This window comes from Tachysurus fulvidraco, chromosome 10 (assembly GCF_022655615.1).
Source record: "Tachysurus fulvidraco isolate hzauxx_2018 chromosome 10, HZAU_PFXX_2.0, whole genome shotgun sequence".
Classification (NCBI taxonomy): Eukaryota; Metazoa; Chordata; class Actinopteri; order Siluriformes; family Bagridae; genus Tachysurus; species Tachysurus fulvidraco.
The window spans coordinates 21,419,282-21,438,633 of record NC_062527.1 but is presented as its reverse complement, the minus strand read 5'-3'; the positions used below and the strand labels follow the sequence as shown (position 1 = coordinate 21,438,633).

The window sequence follows — 19,352 nt, the reverse complement described above, 5'->3', positions numbered from 1 at the left end:
GTGGATGTAAATTGGTGTAAGTGGTGTATGCAGATGTGCATCTGAAATACCCATCAAAGCTCCTCTCCTCTTTCTACCAGAGGAAGCAGATACTAAAGAATGAGCATGAAAGTGAGTCACCTGGAACTTCCTGTAGTCCAGCACTCGTGCTGTTGGGCTTGAAACGTTCCGCTTGCACCTTCATGTTCGGGCACAACACATCTGTACAGAGGAAGAGACATAAACTGTTAGGATGTGCTAATAAACATGTTCCGGATGTTTCACCACAGAGATTATTGCTTTTATGAAGTGGAGCTTGGAGGACGGTGCTGAGAGCTGAGCTTGGACTGAAGATCTGAATGAATTGTTAAATAAATATGTTTTATAGCTGTGATTTATAGCACAGCAGCTCTGACAGTAGCAAAGCTGAAAAGAATATGTTTTATATATCTGTGTAGGTTGCGTTGGTTCATCAGCCCATTCTTATCTGCAGGGTCTGTGATCAGAGCCACGATCCTTTCCATCCACTAGAACCGAACGGTATTTCAAACACTAAAGTGAGTTATTTAAAGTAAAAACCTTCACTTTTAGGCAGTGGAGTTCTCACCCCTGCTGGGTTATGAGCTCTGTCCTGTGCGTGACGTGAGGGTGGTGTCACTTATGATTACAGCTCTGACCTCATGCCAACGCCTGAGCCGTGACAGTCCTGCATGGCCACAGAGCCAGATTTCAAACGCGTCAAGACGCTAAGTGATAGCTACGCTGACAGGAAGGGAAAATGACACCGACACACATGGTTTACTTTGGCACACACACACTGAGAATCTGCTATTTCTGGACGAAACCCTCGCTCTAATGCTAAGGAAAGAGGCTAATAACAGGATGCTGGGTGTGGAAGAGCGACAGCTCTGACTTTTCGGGGTTCTGTAGCGGCCTGGTTCTGACATTTCACTTTATCGGACTTGTTAGCAAAGATAATGATAGTTAAACTAGAATGTACATTTCCTGGAGAAAATATGAATGGTGCTCACATGTGGGAAGTTCCCCTCGTCGTGCTGAGTGTTTTGATATGTCACATGTCCATTTTGTGCTAACTTTTTGATTTCGCTTATTTTGGGGGGCGGGGCTACACGTGACGTCACGTGAATACCCAGTGGGGTGCCAATACTTTTAGACAAAAGTTGCTACTAAAATAAAACTTTGTCCGGAGTAAGGTCCTAAAGGAGCCGGTCGAGTTCGGTGTAAATCGCTCGAAAACTTGCCGAGTTATAAACCACCAAAATTTATAATGAAAGTCTATGGGAAAAAAAGCCAGTTTAAGCTTCCGTACAGAGAATTCCGGAATTACGATCGCTTATAAAAGTCATAGCACACCTCTCCTCGATGAGCCGGTCGATTTGACACCTCATTCATCGGTCTAGGACAAAAGCTGCGGGACAAGTTACGCGCCGAAGTTTTGTCCTGCACAATAACAAGAATGTTGCTTTGCAAGCACCATTAACTAGCCAGCTAGCATTTTAGCCTGAATACGAAAACAGTGATACAAGCTACAAGCTAAGAAAAAAAATGCTAAAAGTAAGAAGCATAAGTTTCTGAGATACTAAGACGTTTTATTTGCTAGTCAACATGCTAGCTGAAATATCATCCTAATGGAATCTAACGTATAAGATCAATAACATGAATAAAAAAAATCATGAATGTTTACATTTAAAATTCTATTCAGAAAACAGAGTTGCAGTTATGTTTAGGGTTGAGAAAATGATGCTAACGTGTAACGTGAAAGGAAAGTTTGCTGGAAGACGTGAATAAACACTTCAGGATGAAATCCATTGAGTTTTATAGTAAAATCCAGAGACATTCGGGTGTTGAGGTAAATGGGACGTAGTTATTTGATGTATTTATGGAGTCTCGGTAATAGCAGGTTAGCGATGAAAGTCAGTGGTGAAGAAAAGCTGTGTGTTTGTGGTTAAGTTCAAGTCACACTTGAGTGTGTATTAATGCATAAAAATTAGCAAGAATTGCAAACATTTTCTTACAAAGTATCCTAATTTTTTTTTCTTCTATCCGCACAGACACACACTCACACTCACACACACTCACACACACTTGGCACATGCTACGCAGACGCCCAAAGCACCGCGCCCAATCGAGTGCCTGACAATCATGTACAATCAGACCCTGTAATTTTCTTTAATCGCGCCTATAAAAAGCACTTTGTCGACTTTAAGAGGTTTTAACTCTCCGATGAATTCCCTCTTTTTTTTTTTTGTACAGACACTCATTCACTCGAAGGCTGGGGAACTCCGGATAACCCTTCACTGCCCTGTTCCTTAATATAACTAACCTTATTAACTGATTACAGATACCGTTCTGCTCTGTGTGTGTGTGTGTGTGTGTGTGTGTGTGTGTGTGTGTGTGTGTGTGTGTGTGTGTGTGTGTGTGTGTGTCACCTTCCTATTTTCTCCTACACTGGGTTACTAAAAAAAACTGTATTGAAATGAAATAGAACAGAGTTCAGTGGAGCTGAAAAAATCCTCCGGCTCCTGGATTGCTTTAAACAGATCCTCTGACTGATCCCTAAACCCGAGTTTGACTCAGACTTTAGAGTTTATAACAATAAAAAGTAATAATAGGTCACGTTTCGGTAAAGAATCCGTGGGTAAGGAGTCGAGATCTGCGACTTGAGAATGCTTTATGTGACGCTGACCTTATAAACAAAGATGACTGATAAAGGGGGGGACACGGTGGCTTAGTGGTTAGCCCGTTCACCTCACACCTCCAGGGTTGGGGGTTCGATTCCCGCCTCCGCCATGTGTGTGTGGAGTTTGCATGTTCTCCCCGTGCCTCAGGGGTTTCCTCCGGGTACTCCGGTTTCCTCCCTCGGTCCAAAGACATGCATGGTAGGTTGATTGGCATCTCTGGAAAATTGTCCGTAGTGTGTGAGTGTGTGATTCCATTTTGAATGATTACAGTATATATAACAGAAGCAGGTCTGAAACACAGACTTTGCTGGAGGTCTACTTGAGGATAACATGTGTATGTTCTGGTCTGACCATTGAAAGGGGTACGACGTAAAGCATCCCATAATACTAAACCACGCCAGCTTTTTAAATGGTCGGTTATGTCATTCTGTGGTAACTTCCATATCCATGCTGCAAGCCAAATGATAAAGCAGTGAAAAGCCTGTATGCTGTCCAACCGAGCTACTTCCTGTCTCTGTGGTCCGCTCACTGTAATTTAACGTATGAGTTTCTCCCGAAAAAGACTACGCAGGACGCAATACAGGGCGGAGCTTAAAATATAGGCCACGGGAAGTTTACCCTGAGATCCATTTAGGGCCTGTTTTACATCTGCTTAGTGAGAACTTCAACACTGTCCTACTCTACTGTCTAATTTAAACAATGTGAGATGAAGTAAAGAAGAAGAAAAAGAAAAAAAGAAGAAGAAGAAGAAGAAGAAGAAGAAGAAGAAGAAGGAGTGAATCCCAAGAACCTCATGATGATAAGTGTGAATGTTAGATCCTGATTTTTTTTATGTAGCAGAAAAGGGGCGGGGCCAGCAGATGCTAAAACTGGATAAGAAAGTTGGTCGAAGACATTCTGGTGCACAAGACGTCTGGCAAAAGTCTTCAAAATTAGCTCACGATGTGTAATTTATTTGTGAAGCAGCTTTCCAAAATGACATGCTCTTGACGCCATTCGCCATCGACTGGGAAATGACTTCTACTTCCCATTAGTAAAAAAGTGTTCCAGACACCGGACACTAGAGTACAGAGCGAGTCGTGTGAGTGTGTAGTGTGTAACGCGTCATTCGGGACGCAGCTGACCGTGAGAGATTTGTCGGTCGTCACTATCTCTGTGTTCTTTTATTCCGCCATCGTTTCTATAGCGACGGCTCGTTCACAGCGACGTAAGAGGTTCTTAAAGTGAGGCGATGTCGGTTTTACATGTACGAAAGGAGTCTAGTGTCGGAAATACGGTACGTAAAGCTTAACCAGGGGTCGATGAGATAAATGTGAGAGAAAAATCAGAGATAGCGGCAAAGCGACTGTTACAGCTGCTGTAAGACAAGTGAGAACAGGAACAAATACAAATACAAATGGATAAAACTTTAAGGAAATGCTACATGTTGGGCTGATGAGAGTAAATCTGTCACTGATCTGTGAGTGTTTTATTACTATTCTATGCTGTATACACTAGAAAACATTCCTTCATTCATTCATTCATTCATTCATTTTCTACCGCTTATCCGAACTTCTCGGGTCACGGGGAGCCTGTGCCTATCTCAGGCGTCATCGGGCATCGAGGCAGGATACACCCTGGATGGAGTGCCAACCCATCACAGGGCACACACACACTCTCTCATTCACTCACACACACACTCACACACTACGGACAATTTTCCAGAGATGCCAATCAACCTACCATGCATGTCTTTGGACCGAGGGAGGAAACCGGAGTACCCGGAGGAAACCCCCGAGGCACGGGGAGAACATGCAAACTCCACACACACAAGGCGGAGGCGGGAATCGAACCCCCAACCCTGGAGGTGTGAGGCGAACGTGCTAACCACTAAGCCACCGTGCCCCCCCCCCCCACTAGAAAACATCTCCTAATTTAACATTCATTAGGTTTGTGTGTGACATGAAGCACAGAATCCCTCAGGAAAGTGTGTGTGTGTGTGTGTGTGTGTGTGTGTGTGTGTGTGTGTGTGTGTGTGTGTGTGTGTGTGTGTGTGTTTGTGTGTGTGTGTGTGTATCACACCAGGACAGCAGTGAGGACACTCACGGAGGAAAGAACTAATCTAAACCTTCCCCTGGTGCTCGTCAGACTAACAGCTGGCTAATTAAAAGCAGAATTTGAAGCCCAAACCCTCACACAGCAGGTTGATGTTGGATTTAGCAAAGTATTGGATGTGATTAGAGACTCGCTGCTTTGTGGCTAAGGGTGGACCGACGTTCGAGATCAAAACCCGGCAGAACCGTGTGATAAAATTCTTCCTTTCCAGGAAAAAGATGAAAGCACTGACGGGTTTAAATGTCTGAAATTCTTACCAGCGTTTCTTTTTTAATGTTATCATACACAGATATCTAATTACGGGAATGAATGGAGCTGGCGAATAAAATGAAACATGGATAACATTATTGTAGCATAATCATATCGTCGCTGTCGGGTGGAAACCTACTATGTCCAAATTTTGTCGATTTCATATTTTTTCACATTTCCATGCTATCAGTCAGTCCCCACGTGGGTCTGTTATGTTTACAAGTTATTAACCAATCTAAAGTCTTGAAAATAGCTCCAAACTCCAATGAATGAATATTGGGAAAACATCTCCATAGAGATGCAGTGCTTTGCTAAACCTTTCTGTCTAGCAAACTAACAGAAACCATGGGGTCAGTAATTAAGGCTCTGTGATATTGATCGGAGAATCAGGGTTCAAGGTGCCAATGTTAGGGCACTTAACGCTCTCTGCTCCAGGGGTCCTATATCATGGCTGACCCTGAGCTCTGACCCCAACTTCCAAAGCTGGGATATGCAAAGAAAGTATTTCACTGTTCTGGAATAGGGCTGGGCGGTATGACGGTATATTCCGTTTCCGCGGAATAAAATGTCTACCGTTACAGGTTTTTCTATTCCGTGCATACCGTGCGTGGTTAACCTCAGGTGTAGCACGCCTGAATGTGAGAACGGTTGAGAAGCGGCACGTAAGCGTAGATAAGAAGAAAAACATGGGGAAAGACATGCATGCTGATAAAGAAGTCCCACAAACCAATCCCGAGCAGGAGGAGGAACTCGTTGTGAAACGAGGCGCGAAATCAGTGGTATGGACGCGGTTCGGGTTTACAAAGGCTGACAAATGTGATTCGCAAACTGTGTCACACGGATATAACCGTTAGCCATGCTAGCACAAGTAACTTGTTTTATCATCTAAAAATGAAGCATGTCAAAGAATGCCAAATATAAGAAAAATTACTAAAATTAGACGAGAAAGCCTATTCTTTATTTATTTGTGTTAAAGTGGTACGTTCCTTTTGTTGATTTACCTGAAAAATTATTATTCCGTGATATATACCGCTACCGTGAAATAAAATAACTTATTCCATGAAACAGATTATTGGTCATTCCGCCCACCCCTATTCTGTAATGTAGATGTGATGATAATAAGTTCTTCTTCTAACTCTGAAGCTACTCGTTCAGCTTTTTTCTTTTTTTAGCAATACAAACTATGGTAAAGTTAAATTCTTCTGAGATGGACATGTTTTTGGGTGGACCCTCTTACACATTAGCTCCGATGGCAGTATTTAAACATTAAAGTAGAACTAATTGCACAGCAGGACTCATAACTTACAGTTTATGAAAGTATGAGCTGCAGATTAAAAGGTGCAAACACGCCACAGTGAAGCGGTCGCATCGAGAACATTAGAGCTGTAATTTCCAGAGCAAAAAATAACCGGGGCTCGGAGCGTGCCATGCTTTCTCTCTCCACAGGTATTCTTAGATGTAAGTGCAGAGTGGCGAGTGCAACTGCTTATCTTCCAGCTGGACTGCATGCATAATTGGAGGCATTGAAGGACAATATGATGTTCCCAAATTGATAGTGGTGTTTCTGAGTCTGTGATATACTGTAGTCAGCACTGTGACTCACATTTGGCGAGAGGATCTTCAACGTAGGCGAGTCCTGGACTAAAATATCTGTCTCTTCTTTTATTTATTTTTATTCTCAATTTTTTTTTTTTGATTGTCTGAATTTAATAAAGCATCACAAATGCTTTACTGGAATATTTCCTGCATGGAAAATTGGCTAATTTTGAGATAGATCCGGTTCGAGCCAGTTTCTGAAGGTCTAAGTCAATTTTACACCGTGTTAAAAAAGTTATTCTACTTCACATCATTTATCAGTTCATACAGTGAACAGAAACAAGCCCTCGGTGAATCTGTATGTCAGTTAAGACAGAACATATCACAGTTTATGAAAAGATGATGATTTAGAGTTTGGAGAGAATGGGAACAGGAGAATAGGAGATGTGGAATTTCCATTATTCAGAGAGAGGTTGAGAGAATAATAGATTAAATGGATATCTATCTATCAGTATAAATAAAAGGAAAGCAATTTTTCCCAGGGAATTTGAATGGTTTGTCTTTAGCCTAGTTTACATTTTTTTTTTTTTTTTTGTATTTTTAAAGATTTATTTTTTTGTTTTTTAAATTTCCTTTTCTTATTTGATTTCTTTATTTAAATGTTTGAAAAATCTATTTTAAAATTTGATATATTTTTAGATTTTAATGTTTGAAAATTGTACTTTTGTATTTTATTTGTTTTTATTTATTTGTTTGTTTGTTTGTATGTTTGTTTGTTTATTTATTTATTTGTTTTTTGTAAAAATTGCTTTCAAAAATTGCCAGTCTCAGCAGGTATTTACTAATGAATATCTCAAAAAAACAAAACAAATAAAAAACACACATACAAACCTCCATGTGCACTGAAATAGTCATCTCTGGTTCCATGGCTTATGCTTCACTACCCTGAGAACGGCATGTTTTAAACTTTATATACATGGAATTTAGCACAAGTACCAGCTTGTTGGTTGTAATGGCTATCTAAGTTGATACCACATATCATTTAAAGTGTATATTTACACATGGAGAAGAAATGATCTGTGACAGCTGAGGTCCCAGTTTTGCTCTCGACACCAAGGTCACAAACCACAAAAATGTCTCAGTCAAAAAAGGCTCCGGTTACACGCCAAACATCATTGGACAAAAAAGTGGAGCACTGCTGAGATACACAGCAACATGAATATGCTTTCATGTGATAAATTATAGATAATTATTCTGACTTAAGTAGAATAGATTTAATTCTTCAGACTATGCTGAGCTAATGAGACAGTTCCTTCTTTAGAAACTCGGAGGAACATCTGATTACTTACTCTCACAGAGTCTCCTCCTCAGCCTGCCTCGGATTCGGTCGATGGCATCGAAATCTGTCACGTGGAAGACGTGGGCGTTTTTTGGCTCGGCCCCGATCTCCTCTAACTCCTCTTTCAGTGCCTCGCCGATTCCCACAGCAAACATCCTGATCCCAGCCCTGGCCGCTGCAATGGAAGGCTCCAGAACGTAATCCTGACTCCGACCGTCTGTTAGCAAAATTGCAACTTTTTGGATACCCCTTGCAGCAGGTCTGGCTCCTGCCTGTACGGTGAAGATGTTAGCAGTGGTGTAGCTGATAGCATCTCCCGTTTTGGTGTTGCCACCCAGGTAGCGGATGTTCCTGGCTGCCCTTTTGACTTCCTCTAGGGTTTTGTACCGAGCCAAGTTGAACTCGGTGGTAGGACGGTCACTGTAACGCACCACTGCCACTCGAGTCTTATCCTCACCGACGTCAAACGACTCCACCAGATTGGCAACCCACTGTCGGATCTTCTCGAAGTTATCCTTGCCAACACTGGATGAGGTGTCGAGGATGAACACCAGGTCATAGTGGACATTCTTACAACCTGTTAAGGAAGCATGGGGTTAAACTTTAAAAACAATAAACTCTAACCAATTTGTATTGTGCGTCAAGAGCATGAAAAGTATTTTGGAGGAATTTGTCATTAAAGTAATTTTGGATGTCTAGAGACTGGCCTTCTGGTAACCCGAGTTCCTTGGTCTATTACTAGACAAACCCGCACAGTGGCTTCTGGCAAACTACAGAAGCTTTGTTCAGATGCTAAATCTATTCGGTCAAGCAGACCAGCATGCAAGGCATCATTCTTTTTCAGTCTAAGAGCAATTTAGATGGAATTAACATACATTTTTCTCAGATATTTTCAGTATCTGATGCCTATTCTATTTCCTTCAGTCTGTTAACTTTACTTGTTGAAAGCAGAACTTACCAGCCCTCTGACCCTCGACCCCTTTGTCGTCCAAGGTCAAGGCCAGAATGGTCAGGACCAGCGAGATCCTGCACCAAAATTGCGCCTTCATGTTTCCCTCAGCTCAAAACTACTTTACTACTCGTCAGGCCTCGATGATCATCAATCTGCGAACAGAGCACATGAAGGAGATTGGTCATGGCTTTTCCTGAGAAGAACAAATGGATCTTCTAAGCAAATAAATCAGAAATTAAACAGTTGTAAAGCATTATATTTGTCTTGGCTCTCACTGAGAAATGTCTGGTTAATTCTGTTAAACAAAACTCTTTAACAGGATTTCGAAATGTTAATAACTACAAGCGGCACCAGGGCTTACATAAGTATTCACCCCCGTGTAACCTACTGCTGCAACCAGGAACCGAAAGTGAGATTTAAGCCCTATTCGGACGGGATTAGTTTTACGTGGGGATGTGGGGGTAAAGTAATTATTACCAGAGCTTCTCTGTGATTTTAGTCCCGTCCGAATGTGCCATCTCGGTAATCATTACGGACAATGTCAGTAAAGATTACGGCGACTTTTACCTTCTGTAAAAAGGTCCGGAAAAATTACCTCAGGTAATACTAATCCCGTCCGAATCGACCCGCTGTAAATATGTACGGTAAAATTCCGTCATTTCCTGTTTAAAAGTAGTTTTTGGCGCGTTTTCCAAGCACGGACGCACTTGAAACAGGAAGCAACGTCATACACACATGACGACAAGGAGGTTACTGTGGTGCATAAAGCGAGTTACCCCTCCCACTTCTGCTAGTTTTACTGAGATGTCTTGTCCCGTGTGAAATGGCAAATTAATATTACAGACGTCCTGAGGTAAAATTGCATTACTCCACGTCCCCACGTAAAACTAATCCCGTCCGAATAGGGCTTTACTCGTCTCCGACTTCTCTAGCTGCAGTTCAATGGTAAGGGGCCAGAGATACCAGTTTGGGGCAGTGGTGGGATTCGAAACACACAATCTTCCGATCAGTGGTCCAACATCCTAGTTGGTAATATTTACTAGTGTAGTATTAAAATAAACAAGTAGACGCCTAAACCAGGAAGCAGATGGAACATGGAAACTAAAGGTTTGAACAAAGTACGATAAGTCTTTCAGAGACACGATGGTAACGAACAATAACTATATAATAACTAGCCAATAAACAATAATTAAGAACAAATACCGAGAAGGTGCACTTAAGCGAAAACCCCAATGCCAATAGAATGGGGTATATGGTATAAATTTCAAATGAACTCCATTCAATTTCATTTTCAGGTTGTCATACAACAAAAGGTCAAATGTGGGTGAATGCTTATATAAGACACTGTACCTATATTCATCATCTGTTAATGGATAATGGATCCAGGGAATTTAATATGTGACTATAGAGCAATTATTTTGGTTAGACTTTCCTTCTTTGATAGAGACCGCAAGCTGATGCTGATATCTTTAGACTATTGACTACTGAAACGTAATTACAGAGCACAGATTTTGACTTGGCTTTGCCTGAAGCTTTGGCTGAGCCTGAAGCAAACACACCGCTGACTCATTTCTCTATGAGCGAAAAATATGTTACTAGCAGGTGTTGAATTACAGGTGGCAGGGGGGCTTCTGGAGGTTAATATTAATGTAAAGATCTTCATGAGATTCTGACAGGAAACTCTAATGAAGTACAGGATGGTTTTTCTCACAGTGGCTGACAGAATAGTCATGCTAGCTTTTGTCCAATGATAACATCTCCAAGCACTAGAAGGCAAGGGCGTCGATTTGGTTAGGGACGGTAGGGACATGTCCCTACCAATATCCAGGGAACACTCAATTGTCCCTAGCAATAATTCGACCAAGCCTATATTTGTTATTTATACATAACCACTGATATCCGTCTGTGTCTTGTGCTTTTTTACTTATTTCATTTAACATTTATCCAGGAATCATTAAATAAGATGAAAATATTTTATACGCCGTTCTGTAAAAAATAGCACAACTTGTGAAACACAAACGGTTAACAGATTTACCCCCTGTAATGAATCCCGCCTCTGTAACTAAACTCTCTAAAATGATTGGCCTTTGCCTTTTTTGAGTCCCGCCTCTCTAACCCACGTCGCTGTTTGATTGGCTTTGTCTTTCTCGCTAATGTGTTGAGGTCGGCTGCAGCTAGATTCCGTTGTATGAAGCAATATGCAACGTGATTATGCAGGTTACCGGTATGTGAGGAAGAAAGTATTCTTATAACAACAGTAATCAAAACAGTAATGTCAAATAAATTATGTCCCCACCAATGTCAAATAAATGTTGTCCCAACCAATGTCAAATAAATGTTGTCCCCACCAATGTCAAATAAATGTTGTCCCCACCAATGTCAAATAAATGTTGTCCCCACCAATTTCAAATAAATTATGTCCCCACCAATGTCAAATAAATGTTGTCCCCACCAATGTCAAATAAATGTTGTCCCCACCAATGTCAAATAAATGTTGTCCCCACCAATGTCAAATAAATATTGTCCCCACCAATGTCAAATAAATTATGTCCCCACCAATGTCAAATAAATTATGTACCCACCAATGTCAAATAAATGATGTCCCCACCAATGTCAAATAAATGATGTACCCATCAATGTCATGATGCTAGCTAAACATCTCCAAGCACTAGAAGGCAAGGGCGTCGATTTGGTTAGGGACGGTAAATAAATGATGTCCTCACCAATGTCAAATAAATGATGTACCCATCAATGTCAAATAAATGATGTACCCATCAATGTCAAATAAATGTTGTCCCCACCAATGTCAAATAAATTATGCCCCCACCAATGTCAAATAAATGTTGTCCCCACCAATGTCAAATAAATGATGTCCCCACCAATGTCAAATAAATGATGTACCCATCAATGTCAAATAAATGATGTCCTCACCAATGTCAAATAAATGTTGTCCCCACCAATGTCAAATAAATGATGTACCCATCAATGTCAAATAAATGTTGTCCCCACCAATGTCAAATAAATGATGTCCCCACCAATGTCAAATAAATGTTGTCCCCACCAATGTCAAATAAATGATGTCCCCACCAATGTCAAATAAATGATGTACCCATCAATGTCAAATAAATGTTGTCCCCACCAATGTCAAATAAATGTTGTCCCCACCAATGTCAAATAAATGATGTACCCATCAATGTCAAATAAATGTTGTCCCCACCAATGTCAAATAAATGTTGTCCCCACCAATGTCAAATAAATGATGTACCCATCAATGTCAAATAAATGATGTCCCCACCAATGTCAAAATCAAACTTTTGCCATTGCTAGAAGGTCATAAATATCTATTTGTTAATGGCCACAAGGTGTTCACGTTGGCCTCCTGTCCTCCTACTGGACTACCACTTGTAATTTCAGTTGAAAAGTCATACTTTATTAAACATTTCACATGTACATGATCTGGCAGATGCTCGTAGCATCGTGCTTTATTATTCGTCTCCTCATGCTAGCATAAACACGTCATGGTCGAGAGATACTATCAATCTAAAACCATGTGAGACATAAAATCTGACTTTTCTGAGGACGAAATTTGTGACGTCATTATGAACTTCTCCACAGTAAATACTTGAATTCAGATCTGTCATGTTGGCAAGTACCAAACAACCAAAATACCAAAGAGTGCAAAACAAAATACAGCCTCATTCTATAGAAGGTGTGTTTGGTTTATTTAGGAATTCTCAACAGTTATTCTTTCGGGAGCTTGTTTTTTGTTTTTTTTTCCACTTAAGATATAGTCTTAAATATAATCCAGACCAACTCATGAGATTTAAACTCACAATCATCTGAACAGCTCCAGCGGTTACTGTCTAAACCCCAAGTGACCGTCTTCCACCACTTCTGACCTCCAGAACTGACCGAAAGCTTCATATGACACTTGTTTATCCTCTGAAATGATTGTCTGACAATTCTAATCCATCACATACTATTACATAATGGCTGTCGATGCTGTGATCACAGTAATAGTCTGGATCAATTCCCACTGCCAGCTGCAAAGAAGCTTAAGGTTTTACAAGCAGTAAACAAAGATGTTTCTGCGTCAGGGAAACTGAACACCAAATGGGTTCTAATTATTTATAATGAATGAGATAAACATAACTGAGCTTGTTTTTATATTTACTTATTTAACATAATTCTGTTATCCAAAGATTACAGGATTACCGAACAGTGCAGAAGTTCAGATTTAAACTCATACCATTCTGGTCACTTCCACAGGACAGACCCTCATTTGGCTGTGGAGATTTGCGTTAATGTTATCTCACACTGGTCATGAACATGAGCATGAATAATTCATTTCACATCAGATTTGACAAACTAAATATTTTGCAACATGTTCTCATAGGAAAAGAATCAGAGACCAAGTGGTTTTGGAACAAAGTGGCTGTTATTAAACTGAAAAGGTTTTTTTTCTCCAAAACAGAACACCATGAAGTGTTTCATTCCCCTTATACCACTGTGATTTGTTTTTGTTATACAATGAGATTAAAGTACATTTTATTAAATTGTGGTTAAATGAAATACGCTGGAATAAGAGCTGTAAAAGAAGTTATGTTTCATTCTTATAAAGATTGTTAAAGAACTTGAGATGGTGTCCTCAACACACCTGATCTCTAACACGCCTGACCTCTAACACACCTGATCTCTAACACACCTGATCTCTAACACACCTGACCTCTAACACACCTGATCTCTAACACACCTGACACCTGACCTCTAACATGCCTGACCTCTTACACACCTGATCTCTAACACACCTGATCTCTAACACACCTGATCTCTAACACACCTGATCTCTAACACACCTGACCTCTTACACACCTGATCTCTAACACGCCTGACCTCTTACACACCTGATCTCTAACACACCTGATCTCTAACACACCTGATCTCTAACACGCCTGACCTCTTACACACCTGATCTCTAACACACCTGACCTCTAACACACCTGACCTCTTACACACCTGACCTCTAACACACCTGACCTCTAACACTCCTGACCTCTAACACACCTGACACCTGACCTCTAACACACCTGACCTCTAACACACCTGACCTCTTACACACCTGACACCTGACCTCTAACACACCTGAACTCTATCACATCTGAACTTTTACACACCTGACACCTGACCTCTAACACACCTGAACTCTATCACATCTGAACTTTTACACACCTGACACCTGACCTCTAACACACCTGAACTCTATCACACCTGACCTCTTACACACCTGACCTCTAACACACCTGACACCTGACCGCTAACACACCTGATTTCTAACACACCTGATCTCTTACACACCTGATCTCTAACACACCTGATCTCTAACACACCTGACCTCTTACACACCTGACCTGTAACACACCTGAAGTTTAACACTCCTGACCTCTTACACACCTGATCTCTAACACACCTGACCTCTTACACACCTGATCTCTAACACACCTGACCTCTTACACACCTGACCTGTAACACACCTGAAGTTTAACACTCCTGACCTCTTACACACCTGATCTCTAACACACCTGATCTCTAACACACCTGATTTCTAACACACCTGACCTCTTACACACCTGACCTGTAACACACCTGAAGTTTAACACTCCTGACCTCTTACACACCTGATCTCTAACACACCTGACCTCTTACACACCTGACCTGTAACACACCTGAAGTTTAACACTCCTGACCTCTTACACACCTGATCTCTAACACACCTGACCTCTTACACACCTGACCTGTAACACACCTGAAGTTTAACACTCCTGACCTCTTACACACCTGATCTCTAACACACCTGATCTACTCTCCAAGCTGCTGTTAACAAAAATTAATCAACACCTTCTGATCAGAATGCAGAACTCATCAACTCCCCTAATCTAACTGACTCTTCATAGTCACACAGTGAGAAACAACAGAAAAAAAAATCCTTTTGCTTGTAACAAATGATCCAGTTTGTGAGAGTATATCTGTAGGCTGTAATTAGTGCCTTTCTGATCCATGCTGTAATAATTCTCACTAATGAGCGCTGCGGTTTAACCGTGAGTCAAAATCACTTGAAGGTTGTTTTTTTTGTCATTATAATTAATAGCAGTTTAAATGAGCACAGAGACTGATCTATAATTAGCAGGAAAATCAGGAAAACACATTCTTTCTGTGCTGAGTTGAATAAACAGCAGAGGACGTTTTGGTAAGTCAACACCCAGTCCCGTTTTGGTCTCGGCCCACTGCGCCGAAACAGCATCTGTTCAGTGGAAAGACATCAGCGCTAAACTTACACACGGTGAACGTCTACTCCATCCTCACAACACAGTTTAACACAACACCAATTTCACCTTCTTAAGCAACTTTTACAACTTGGAGATTTCTAACCTCTAAACTCCACCAGAGCTCAGAGACATTGATGAGAAATGACAGCTAAAAAGAACTGGAGTTGGAAATGAACTGCACCTCGGTTCACGCCTGAACACACACGCTTTAACGCTTCAGTCTCAGTAGGAGCAGCAGGCTGGTGCTTACAGTTCTAACTAAGAAAGCATCAATGTGTCCTTGAACAGCACACTGGACCTCACACACACACACACACACACACACACACACACACACACACAAACACACAAAGTGATAAATACAACCTAGGTGTGAAAAACACAAAAGCTAAAAGTCAATTAATATTTTTTACAAATACAGTGAAAATTATAAACTGAGGGGGAAAAGAATTGTGTAAAAATGTGAAAACTTGCACATTTTCAAAAATAAATGAATCCTTTGAAAAAAAAGTTGTGGAAATAAATGTCATTCTTTCAAAGAAAACTAAAAATGAATTATTTGTCTAAAAGAAGAAGAATAAAATATACATGAATTATACATATATGATTTTTTTTAATTGAATAATGAATTCTTTGTAAAAAAAAAAAAAAAAGATTAGTAAAATTAATAATGTGAATATCTTAATTAATTTTTATTATTATTATTATTATTATTATTATTATTATTATTATTATTATTATTATTATTATTATTATAACAATAAAATAATAATTCCGTTAAATTATACAGAAATGTCTGAATGTCTGAAACAGTTCTAACTAAGAAAGCACCACTGTGTCCTTGAACAGCACACTGGACCTCTCTTTTACACACACACACACACACACACACACACACACACACACACACACACACACACACACACACACACACACAAAGTGATAAATACAACCTAGGTGTGAAAAACACAACAGGTAAAAGTGAAAATTATAATCTGAGGGGAAAAAGAATTGTGTGAAAATGTGAAAACTTGCATATTTTCAAAAATAAATGAATCATGTGCAAAAAAAAAGACGTTGTGGAAATAAATGATTAAATAAATACATAAATGAATGAATAAATTATTTAATTAATTTAAAAAATATTATTTTTTTTATTATAATGATGATTGTGTATTATTATTATTATTATTATTATTATTATTATTATTATTATTATTATTCTAATAGTCAAACGTTAATTCCGTTAAATTATACAGAAATGTCTGAATATCTGAAACATATGTAAGAAAAGAAAAGAACAGTAAGAGCTGAACACGCTGCAGTGTTCGGTATGTTAGACTTTTACATGATTAAATGAATAACGAACTCTTCTCCCTGCTCTGTGTTTCCACACCGGATCTCTACTAACACACCGGAGTCTCAGACAGGAGCCAAAATCCCAAACTCCTGGAAATGATCATCCTGGGAGCGAAGTGCAGATGAACAAACCAGACGTTCTGCTCCTGAGCACTTCCTGAGACCTGCAAAACGGCCTCAGCTCTCCAGACACGGGCACAAAAAAAAAAAAAACACTTGACAAAGAACCATAACTAAAGAATATCAGGTTGGTTTAGTAAAGGGATGTCAGTAAAGCTTCCTAATGATCTTCTAATTAGAGCCTTCTCTAAAAAAAAAAAAAAAAAAAAGCACTGTAAGCTTCTTGAGACAAACTTTCAGCTTTCTTGTCTTCAGCAAATGTACACTTCATGGGTTCTTTGGGCAGTTTGTGTTTCATAGCTTCTCAAAGGGGTTCCAACTGAAATACTCTCAAAAAACATCTACAAGCAATCTAGAACAATTCCTTTTAAAACAAATCTTTAATGCTTTAAATTGCAAGACGCCTTTCCTTTTCTAAGAAGTGTTGTTCAGATATTTATTGGTTCCAAGCTTCTGTAAGAGGTTCTAATTAGAGCCCACAGTTCTACAGAACGTCTTAACAATTTCCTTCCATGAGACGAACAGGAGAACGTTGTAAAGATGCTTTGGGTATGTCCGGGTTCTTCTCATCCTAAAGCAGTTCTACTTGGATCCTCTCAGAGAAGGAAACACATCCATGTTCAGGTTCTGCTAGGTTCTTTAAGGAAACACTAAAAGAACATGTTAAATGTTGTAGATGGAGGGATTTTTTGTAGGGGTTTTTCCATGAGAGTACTTAGCTCCTTAAATATTCTCTTTGGAATTCTGTTACAAAGGAAAGCCCTGTAAGATGAGGTTCTACCTTTAATGGTTCCATCGGAAAGACGAACGAGTGCTAGATGCGATATTTTCCTTTTTTCCATGAATATACAGTCTCCACAGAAGGTACAACTCCTTCAGGGTTCTATGGATAGGTTTGTTTTTATCATCCTTAAACGAGTTCTACTAGGATCCTTCTTAGAATAAGAAACCCACTGAAAGGTTCTACAAAGAACACTTTTAAACAGTGCACTTTTAAAAGGTTATTCGGTCGGTAACAATTTAGGGTTCTTTACCTCAGAAAGATGTTGTATACGGTTTCTTTAAACGTTTCTTCAGATAGACAACCGGAGAATATTTGAAGGTGCTAGATGGACTCCTAGATGTTCTAAGAAGTACCCATGACCACTGAAAACCTAGACCTGAAAAGGTACTTCGGTGGTTCTTTAGATAGTAAGAGATCTTAGCTTCCTAGATAAGTTCTACTTAGATCCCCCTCAGACAGGAAAGTTCTTCTAGAATCTTGAAAGTTAGTCTAGACATACCTGCATATGTCTTCTAGTTTATCTCTGAAGGAAAACCTTAATGACTTAGTGTCCCTTAAGGAGGCTTGGGAACCGTTACATCACAAAAGGTACCACTGAAGTGTTCTTCACTTACTGAAATATTCTAAGCTCTTAAATGGAGAACTAGTTCAAATCTTTCGTTCTGTAAAACAAGACTCCTAGCAAAAAGAACCATCCAAGGGTTCTTCGGTTTGTTCTTCGGATATTTAAGGGTTCCTCGAGGAAAATAACAAAGGACCAAATGTAAAAACCTCCTGAGAACCTGCTCAGAAACAGAACCCACTGTAAGGTTCTACAGTACATCCACTTTACTCTCAGAGTTCCTTTAGAGAACACAATCTCTCTATACAGTATAAATGAAAGATGGTTCCTCCTTACCTGGGTGATCAACGCTGAATGTACAGTAGAACCTTCTCCAGCTGTCACACACACTCACACACTCTCACTATCACACGCTCTTCATCCTCCATGCAGCCTTGATCTCCTGATGCTGGACCTGTACAGGTGTTGAATCCTCCTCACACACCCAGACTCACACACACACACATACACACACTGAGAGGGTGAGAGTAATCCACAGATGTGTGTGTGTAGTGAGAGGTGGTGGAGAGTGTGTGTGTGAGAGAGAGAGAGAGAGAGAGAGAGAGAGAGAGAGAGAGAGAGAGAGAGAGCGGTGTCACGGTATAGGGCGTCTGAGGGGTGGAACCTGTGTTCAGAGGATAAGGTTTCAGTGGGGACAAGGCGGCAGGACGCACAACCTTACAACAAAAAAGGGGCCTGATGGACTTGGACAATTATAGAGCCAGATTCCTGGATATTTTTGTCCTCCTTCATCTCTCCCTCTCTTTCATTCTCTTTCACTCCTTTACTACCTACATGTGTCAGGATAGCACACCCTCTGAGTTTCCCCCATCCCTGTGTGTGTGTGTGTGTGTGTGTGTGTGTGTGTGTGTGTGTGTGTGTGTGTGTGTGTGTGTGTGTGTGTGTGTGTGTGTTTTCATTACGAGTTTTATTCCTATAGATTTAACATAAAAAATGTTAAATCTATAGGAATAAAACTCATAATGGAAAAAAATAAGATTTGAAACTATAATTTCTAAATTTGAAAAATAAATGTGTTTTTTTTTTTTCAGACTTTTACACAGAATCTGAGGCCGTTACAGACTCAAGGCTGTGTTTTATTTTTAAATGTAGCATTTCTATTGTAATTTTATTTTCTGTGGGGTTGGTGGTTGCATGTGTGTGTGTGTGTGTGTGTGTGTGTGTGTGTGTGTGTGTGTGTGACTCACAGACTCACACAGACACACACACACACAGACTCTTTCACACACACACACACACACACACACACACACACACACACACACACACACACACACATCTAATGTGTCTGGT

At 40.1% G+C, this 19,352-nt stretch overlaps 1 protein-coding gene across 1 annotated transcript in view; it reads right to left on the bottom strand.

The window, feature by feature from the left end:
• The window catches only part of col22a1 (collagen, type XXII, alpha 1), a 70,252-nt gene extending 51,644 nt beyond the window's left edge, over nucleotides 1-18,608 (bottom strand). The window contains exons 1-4 of the mRNA XM_047820142.1: nucleotides 18,336-18,608; nucleotides 8,858-9,003; nucleotides 7,910-8,476; nucleotides 121-201 (exon numbers count right to left, since the gene is read on the bottom strand). Of these exons, the coding sequence (XP_047676098.1) occupies nucleotides 121-201; nucleotides 7,910-8,476; nucleotides 8,858-8,948 (739 nt within the window). The 5' untranslated portion in view covers nucleotides 8,949-9,003; nucleotides 18,336-18,608. The remainder of the gene's footprint in view (nucleotides 1-120; nucleotides 202-7,909; nucleotides 8,477-8,857; nucleotides 9,004-18,335) is intronic.
• Between the last annotated feature and the right edge of the window lie 744 nt (nucleotides 18,609-19,352).